This window comes from Impatiens glandulifera, chromosome 7 (assembly GCF_907164915.1).
Source record: "Impatiens glandulifera chromosome 7, dImpGla2.1, whole genome shotgun sequence".
Lineage (NCBI taxonomy): Eukaryota > Viridiplantae > Streptophyta > Magnoliopsida > Ericales > Balsaminaceae > Impatiens > Impatiens glandulifera.
Window position 1 is genome coordinate 24,839,490 of NC_061868.1, and position 9,540 is coordinate 24,849,029.

At 30.9% G+C, this 9,540-nt stretch overlaps 1 protein-coding gene across 2 annotated transcripts; it reads right to left on the minus strand.

Moving 5' to 3' along the window:
* Positions 1-1,675: 1,675 nt before the first annotated feature.
* On the minus strand, positions 1,676-5,460 carry LOC124944423 (zinc finger CCCH domain-containing protein 30-like). Of its 2 annotated transcripts, none has more exons than XM_047484674.1 (2): positions 4,978-5,460; positions 1,676-4,399 (listed from the first exon to the last, which is right to left on the minus strand). In XM_047484674.1, exon 2 carries the CDS (start codon positions 4,366-4,368, stop codon positions 2,248-2,250), a length of 2,121 nt encoding a protein of 706 aa, XP_047340630.1. In that variant the 5' UTR covers positions 4,369-4,399; positions 4,978-5,460; the 3' UTR covers positions 1,676-2,247. The 2 variants fall into 2 exon arrangements, with proteins under 2 accessions (XP_047340630.1, XP_047340629.1); XM_047484673.1 differs by having other exon boundaries at positions 1,676-4,418; positions 4,978-5,459.
* Between the last annotated feature and the right edge of the window lie 4,080 nt (positions 5,461-9,540).

Here is a 9,540-nt window from a genome sequence, read left to right on the forward strand (position 1 = left end):
TTTTAAAATTTTAAAATACAATTAACCATGGTGAAACAGTGACTAAATTAATCAATTTGTAATAGTACGATATTTACGTTTAAATAAACTTTTATTAGTTCATACATTTAACCGAACTAGTTGTAGAAGTATATATAAATCTAAATAAATTTTTTCCTATATTTATAAAATAATTCATACAAAAAAATTATATATATAATTATTTATTAAAAAAATATAAAATTAAGTTAAAAAGATAGATGACTATTGTATAAAAGTTGATAATTAATTAGGCACTCATGATAAAATAAATATGACAAATAATAAAAAAATTATATTTTTATTTAAATTAGTTGTTATATATATTATATAAATTATAAAATAGTTAATATAAATAGAATTATATATAAAACTATTAATTAAAATATATATATACATATATATATATATATATTAAAATAAAAACTTAAATGACTTTATATATACTAACTTTTAAGTTTGATAAATAAAAATAATAATTAAATAAAAGATCTCTATCAATTATACCCATAACCATGAGTGTATATTTTATCTTAAATAATTATCCAAATTAACTATTGACCACTTTAACTTTAAGGATTATTATTAATAATATAGATATAATGTAGATAGATATAGATAAGACTAAGAATAATAAAATAAAAAATAAAAAATAAAAAATAAAAAATAAAAAATAAAAAATAGAAAACAAATGATAATAGTATTTTGATCCAATAAGCCCAAGCTCTTTTTACTTGTTGGACCGTGCCAATAAACCCTAAAAGCTCAATAAACAACTTAGCTGGTCTATTTTAAAATTATTATTTTGGAGCTATTTTTATTTTCATTAAATAAATTGTATTTTATAAACATAAAAATTCATATATAAAAATCACAACTAATTAGAATAAAAAATAGAGAGAAAATTAATAATACTATTTTCTAGACATAGTTTTTAGTGTTTGTATTAAAATTAAAATTTAATGTTGCAAGTCAATAAAATAAATGTTAGTTGAAACATATAATATAAATATAAACATAAATATAAATGTAGAGACACCTATCACCTACCCCAACCTAATCTACAACCGACCGACCCACTCTTTTAAAAGCAAACCAAACACGTCCTAAAGGTTCAAATTCCCAAGATAAGGTAGGTCCCACTATCCCCTTCCACATTAATTATTGTTATCTTTATTATTATTAAATTAAATCAGATTCATTTTTGCATCTCCATCTCCATTATTCAATGCCTTGTTGCTTTGGAATTTAATTTTGATCTTAAAAGTTGTTTGGATTATTTTATTTTTTATAGATAATATTTTTTAATATAGATTTATAAAGTTGGAGGAAAAATATTAAGATTTTTTTAATATATATACATAGTTAATATAAAAGGAATTAAGATTTTTCAAAAAAAGTAAATTAGAGTCACTAAACATTGATTAAATAAATTCAACTAAGGAAACAAGACCTCCCACTAAAGTCATTTTTATAAAATTAAATAAAGGCAGTGGGCACTCTCTTTCTAGATTTAATTTAAAAATAAAAATCATACTTTTCAAACGAAATTATTTGTAGCTCATACTTTTCATCAGAAATTTAAAATAATAAAAATTGAACCAATTTAAAATTTTGATGTAGGCAATAAAAATAGTATTGGAGAAGGGAAAACATATATTAGAAAAAAGATGAAATTTAATAATAATGAGAGTTTCTCTTGTCCTTGCTAAGTTCAAGAATACAAAAGAACAAGCAATTCTCACATGTCTTGATGCTGTTGTTGTTTGTAAGACATGAAACAACAATTAATAGTAATAATAATAATAATAATAATAATAATAATTAATAACAATAATTTAGCAATTGTCATCTGAGTAAAGCTCAGAGTTTCATGTAGTCTTCTCTCCTAAGACCGAACCCCCATCCATGAACACAAAGTACCAAAAAAACTGGACTGAGAGAAGAACAACCAACCACCACCCAGTTAGTTATAGGCAACTTCATTTTCTGATGCATGTCTCCTCTGTAATCAAATTATAATTAACCCAAAAAACAATACAAAACAAAACAAAAAGAATATAACTAAATCAAGAACACTTTCTTCCTTCCTTCCTTCCTTCTTCATAATCATCTTCTTCATCATCATCATCATCTCAACACCAGATGAATATTTCTCTCCAAAAGTCAAAATAATATTAGCAAGGCAAAGCAAAGAACAGAAACCAATATAGTAGTAAGTAACCTTAACTAGGCCACCAGCTGCTGCTGCTGATCCAGCTGCATCTGCTCCAGCCAAGCACCTAAAACCGAGTGATCAATAGATTCATTTTGATTGTTAGTACTGTTGTTGTTGTTGTTAGTGCTTTTCAGAGACCCCTCACCACCGGATGATGATGTCACAGTCCCACCAGAATTCGGTACAACTGCCACCACTTTTTCCTTCATCTCAGGCGGAGGCGACTCCTTCACAAGTGTCTGTACCCACGACAAATCCGGCTCATCATTCTTAGATGATGGCATTCTTTGCATCCTTCCCAGATCTGCTTCAGTTAATGACCAGTCCACTTTCCCACTCGGGGAACCCCATTTTGACATCAACATGTTATTGTTATTATTATTACTACCAGGAGATCGAATCTGCTGCTGCTGCTGGTTTTCCCTCTGAGCAAACGCGGAAAGGCGGGAGCCCATTGGAGATATTGGATCCATGCTTCTTGGAGATGTCATTGATCTTGGAGACGATACAGCATACGACTGATACAGACTAGGATGATCAACAATGTTTTTCGGGGAGAACCCGTTGTTGTTGTTAGTATTGATAGGCGACAGCATGTTCTGCTGCTGCTGCTGGAACTGAGCCAGAGCGGCTGATCTGTGCGAAGGCGAAAAGACCGACTGCTGATCAGAGTAACGAGGCGACGACATCTCCGCGGAGAATAGCTCGTCGAGATTAGAAGGACTCAGCATCTTCGACAGTCCCATATGGTTCAAACCCGGTCTTGGACGGGATTCACGAGACAAGCAACTCAAATCATTCATCATTTGACCTTCCAGTTCTGGAAACATGTTCATTTCTTCAGGAAGAATATCTCTCGCACTGAACGAAGACCTCAACCGACTCGACTGGAGATTGCTCCCGGCCAGATTAAGTGGTGGAGGAACGTTCTGCTGTTGTTGAGGCCATGGAAATCCATTTCCAACACCAGTTGGAGACATGGGTTGTTGATTGAAAGACATCATGGAAGAGGGAGAGCCAGGCAGAAGCCCTAGAGCAACTGCCATGTCCATTGGGCTAGCAGAAGCCGCATTTGACCTAGGCGATGAAACACCAGAACCGGTTGAAAGATACAAAGGACGAAGCTCATCAGGTTTATGAGCAAAAAAGCATACCCGTCTAGCACAACCAGTGCCATCTTTGCAAAGTCGAGTTCGATACTGAGCTGGGTGTAGCCAACATTCAAACACTCCATGTGCATATTCACACATATCTCCTCTCTTGCAAGCGCCTTTCCGAAAATCAGGGCATGGAACACAGCTGTAGTGAAACTTCCTTGGATCTCTCCTTCGAGCATTCTCTCCCGGGTGAACAAAAGGGCATTCAGTCCAATCGTGAGAGTAAGCCCTGGAGCATGGCCTGATCTTAAACGAATACATGCGGAATTCATCAGTTGAATAGATGCCATATTTAATGTCAGGTAGAGATGGATCAATGGGATACTCTTTCTTTTCACTGAGCTTCAATGCTGTTGGCGACAACAACACGGAATCTGAAGGTGAACCAGGAGACCCATTTCTAGGAGATGAAGATAGAGTTGTTGAAGTAGCCACAGATAAGCCAAAGTAGTTTCCAAGAGAACTATCAGAAACATTATTTGAAAGGATTTCCTCAAGGGCAGTTCTCGATTCGGGATTTTTCGGAGGGGCAACAATTACATCAAATGGGCGCAGACCACTAGCATCAATGCTAGTGGGATCAGCACCAGAAGATACAAGCAGCTTTACAACATCAAGAGCATTAGTTGAACCTCCTGAGGCTGCACAGTGAAGGGCAGTGGTTCTGTCAAGGCCGCATGATAGGTTCACATCAATATTTGGAACTGAGAGTATTAATCTCACAACATCAAGACTACCGTAAGTCGCAGCAATCATCAAAGGGGTCCTATGCTCCAGAGATATTTGTTTAGATCCCTTCCTGCGGCTATACCATGGCCCTATCTTATTAACAGCAACAGAAGCATCCTGCTCTATGAGATGTTTGAAAGCTTCAAAGTCATTGTCAGCAGCAAGCTCAAGTAAACTTGCAAAAATATTATCCTGATTAGCATTCAGCAGATGATCCATATCTTTCTCACACTTATCATTTTCCATTGTTGATGTGGAATTCGATGGCTCAGGTCCACTGCACATGATTCAATTAGCTGCAACTCAACAAGTATGCTTCAGTTAGACTAACAAAATGTCTTAAAACTAGAGAAAATGCATACAATTACTCCTAGTTAAATGTTCATGGCCAAAGTTCAAGATAAATGGTGTCAAAATCACCTAAAAATCATGTGAATAGCTATAGCATATCCAAATAACAACACACATATCATGAACATAACCAAGATGAAGGATTTAAATCACACCCAAAACAAAAAATAAGATTCTCACTCCTATGACAGATTATCAATATCATCTTTCAACCCAGAACTTATGTTAAGAAAACCCAGAACATATTTTCCGATTTTAAGCTTACAGATGTTCTCAAAACACAAAAAGAAGACTAGGGTTCCATAGAAGGAAAAGACGGCTCAGAAAAAGTAGATGATTAAATCATATCTCAAACTCCAACAATACGATCTATGAACGAAAAGATTGATACATACGAATATAGATCTAAAATAACTAAAAACAACTTGACAGAAGAAATACATGTGTGACAGTATAAGCAGAAAGTAAGTTAATCAATAGCAAATAAACAGATCCTTTGCTGACCTGAAGAAAAAAGAGATCGTGCTAGATGAGCGATTATAGACGGATGAAGAAAAAAAGTCTTCTAGATGAGGCTAGGGAGAATCAGCTTTACAGATCTGTGAGATATACGAAATAAGAAGAAATGAAATCCATGGATCGGGTGAGATTAATATAGAGAGAGAAAGAAAAGACGACGGACGGTGGAGAGGAAGAAGACGAAAGTCGTTCCAACTATATATTATTCTCTCAAAGTCACTGGATAGAGAGAGAAAGAGAGAGACGGATGGTTCTGGGTGTGTTTTTTTTTTTTGTTTTTTTTTTTAAGAAATTCTTCGAGCAAAGCTCGGGAGAGCAGAGAAAGGAGGATACTGTAGATGGAGATGGGGGAGAAAGCGAGGGATTCTTGTAGAGGGAGAAGGGAACAAGAGTGTGAAGAACTGATAACAGAGAGAGAGAGAAGAAAAGCATGAACAGACAAAACCTAGAGAGAGAGTATGGAGACTTTGGAGAGTGAAACTGAAATGAAGATGAAATGAAAGGGAGATTAATTTCGAGTGAATGTAAATTTGGGGAATTTTGAAATTTGAGCGAAATCAAGTTGAAATGAGAGAGACATCTGTCGGGAACTCTATTTTTATTTTTATTTTTTATTTTTATTCTCCTCCTTTTAAAAAGAAAGAAGATAAAGCAGATTTTTTATTTTTTATTTTCTTTAAGGCTGACTGACTGACTTACTTACTGGGTTATTATTATTATGACTTCTTACAGGCGGTGAGTGAAAGTTGACGAGCCGACGTCTCCGGACCGGTTTGGTTTCATCATTATTTTTATCATTTTGTTGGTTATTTATTTCAGGTTTTTTTGGTAATTTTGTAAAAAATAAAAGAAAAAAGTTTGTTTAATAAAAAAGGTAAGTTTATTTGAATTCTTAGATTTTTTTAATTAATAAAATAATTTTTTTATTTTTAATTTAAATTTAATCAAATAAAATATAATAAAAATAATATTTAATTAATAAAATAAATGATTTGATTATTATAATAATATTTTTAAAAAATAAAGTAAAATCAATTTTAAAAGCACATCAGGCTGTTTATTTAAAATTCTAAAATCTCAAAATTAGAGCTGGTTTGATTTTTGGATTTTATGATTATTGTAAGGTTTTTACTTAAAACTTAATCATCAATTTATTCGTTTATTTATTTTTTTAAATAATAAAATTATTCTTTATTAACTCAAAAAAATTAATAGAAGGATATTTGGATATTTTAACTTACAAAACTAATTTTTTCAAAAATGGTCAAACAAGATTTTTAACCCACCTCCTCAAACTCAAACAATCTCAAGGTTTTTCACTATAAATTTTGAATGTAAACTCACTCTATTAGGCCTTGTTCTCTTTGGGTTTTTTAAAACCCACCCCAAATCAATTTTCCAATCAATCACTTCTCACCAATCACATCACTCATTTCATTAACCAAAATACTAAAATACCTTCTATTTTAAATTATTAATTTTTATTTTATTCATATATATCAATACCCTTTAAGTCTTTTTACCAAAAATAATCATCACCTCCTCAAAATCATTATTAATCATTACCTTTTTCCCTCTCTAGGTTTTTTCAAAAACCCCAATCCGAACAAGGCCTTAGGTCTTGATGGGGTCAGTCTGAATTTTTGCTACCGATTTCGTGTTCCTAGTATCCAAATCAATCCGAATGCAACTCGAATAATATATTAATATATCAACTTCGGATTAAAAAAAATATACGAACCCGAACATAACACCGCTTACTTCCAGGTTCAGCATTAAAAGCACACAGGAGTGAAACTTTCTTCATTTCACTCTATTTACATCACTAGCCTGAGAAGCACAAATGAGTGAACCTTACTTCGCTTCACTTCGTTTTACATCACCAGCCCGAGAAACGCAAAGGAGTGAAGCTTTCTTCGATTCACTCCGTTTTACATCAGTCTTACAATGTAAAATGGAGTAAAGCGAAACAATCTTCACTTTTATTTGACACTGTAAAATAAAGTGAAGTTGACTTCATTGAATAGCGTTTCCTTCACTTATTTAAAAATTAAGTATATATATATATAAATTAATTTGTACTAATTATTTTATAATTTAGATAATTATATATAAATATGTATATAACAACACATTTAAAAATTAATTTGTGTTATATTTAAATTAATTATTTTATATTTTATATTAATCACTTATATTTACAGCTCTAAAGAATGAAACAAACGCTAATGATAAAGTTTTTTCCACTAGGTATTTACAGCGTTGATAGAAGTGAAACAATTACTATCTAGTGAAGATTAGGTCACTTTATTTATAATTTTGATAGGAGTGAAACAAGTTATACCTAGTTGAAACAAGTTATACCTAGTGAAACTTGTTTTATTTACTTCTATTTACAACATCTAAGTGAAACAAAACACTACATAGTGAAGGCAATTTATAAAATAATAAATTTAAATAAATTTTTAAATATGTTGTTATATATATTATATATTATTATACAAATGATAAAAATAATTAATACAAATTAGTTTAAATATATCGCTAATAAATTTATAAATATGTTGTTATATATATATATATATATATATATATATATATATATATATATATATATATATATATATATATATAATATAATTATATAAAAACAAAATTATTAATATATATATATATATAATTGTTTATTAAAGAAGTGAAAAAGCGTTATCAATGACTTCATATTACAATGTCAAATAAAAGTGAGGAAAACGCTACTGAGTGAAGATTGTTTCGCTTGACTCCGTTTTATATTGTAAAACTGATGTAAAACTTCACTGAATAACGCTTCTTTCACTCCGTTTTACATTGTAAGGCTGTGTTTCTCAAACTGGTGAAGTAAAACAAAGTGAAGCAAAGGAAGCTTCACTCCTTTGCGCTTCTTAGGCTGGTGATGTAAATCGGAGTGAAGCGAAGGAAGCTTTACTCTTTGCGCTTCTTAGGCTGGTGATGTAAAACGAAGTAAAGCGAAGAAAGCTTCACTCATTTGCGCTTCTCAAGTTGGTGATGTAAAATGGAGTGAAGCGAAGGAAGTTTCACTCCTTTGCGCTTCTAAGGCTGAACTCGAAAAGAAGCGGTGTTATATCCTAGTTCCGGATATATCATTTTTTAACCCGAAGTTGATATATTAATATAATATTCAAGCTATATTTTGATTAGTCCAGAACAGGAAGACAATGAAATTGGTAGTAGAAGATCCAGTGTGTTGTTGAGTTTTTTAAAAAACAAGAGAAAGAAAAGTAAATTTAATGTAAGTAATGTTTTTTTTTTAATAAAAATATTAAAATGTATTGATATATAAATAAAATAAAATTTTAAATTTTAAAATAAAATATATTTTACTTAATAATTTAAGTAATGTTATAAACGAGAAGAATAAAATAATGTTTGATTTGTTTGAATATTGAAATAACCTAAATTAACCTCCATATCAAATATAAAAGTTTGATAATTAACCTCCATATCAAATATTTAACCCAATTCCAAAAATGAAACATTATATTTTATTTTAAGAGTTTGGGCTTGTTTGTTAGTGAGTTTTTTAAAAAACTAAGATAGAGAAAAATTGAATGATGGGTGATAATTTTGAAAAAGATAATGATTATTTTTTATAATTTTTTTTTTAAAATGTATTAATATATATAAATAAAAAAAATAAAATTTAAAATAAATAATATTTTAGTATTTTAAGTAATGAATTGAGTAATGTAATTGATGAGATGAGTGAATGATATTTAAAAAAAAAACAAGAATTTTTACTGTATATCTATATATATGATATCTTTTATCCAAATACACATTTTTAATAATATTTACTCATTAAAATTATTTAAAAATATCAAATTAATTATTAAAATAAAAGGGGATAACAAAGTTTTCATAAGGTATAGAATTTAACAAAGAAAAACGTGATGCGCTTGAAAATTTCAGGAAGCTGAGTCTTTTTGAAGATAATTTTATTAGACAGAAATCAAGATAGAGCTGACTCTCGTTGGGTGACAAAAACAAAACTTTCTTCTACAGAAAATGCAAGGCTATAAACATGAGAAACAATGTATACAGGCTGAAGAATGATGATGGTGAATATGTTCAGGGTCAAAAGGGTGTACAAGATTTGGCTATCGATTTCTATGCAGCTTATGGGTACAAGAAAACAACATCAAAGTCACCTAAATACCTTGTATCAGATTATTGATAGGAAAATTTCATCAGAAGATAGTCGCAAGTTGATAAGGGTGGTCACGAGGGTTGAGGTTAAAGAAGCTCTATTTAGTATTGATGGGAATAAAAGCTCGGGTCCTGATGAGTTTAATGCACAGTTCTTCAAAGACAATTGGTCGGTTGTTGATAAAGACGTTACCAATGGGGTTCTAGAGTTTTTCAAGAATAAGAAGATGTTAAAGCAATGGAATACATCGGTCCTAACCTTGATCCCCAAAACTACGGTACCCGAGAAAGTACAAGATTTCAGACCAATTTCTTACTGCAATGTGATTTATAAAATAATTT

What these genes read in the sequence shown, in the direction of transcription:
- LOC124944423 (XM_047484673.1), bottom strand. Translation starts at nt 4,407, where the DNA reads ATGTGCAGTGGACCTGAGCCATCGAATTCCACATCAACAATGGAAAAT.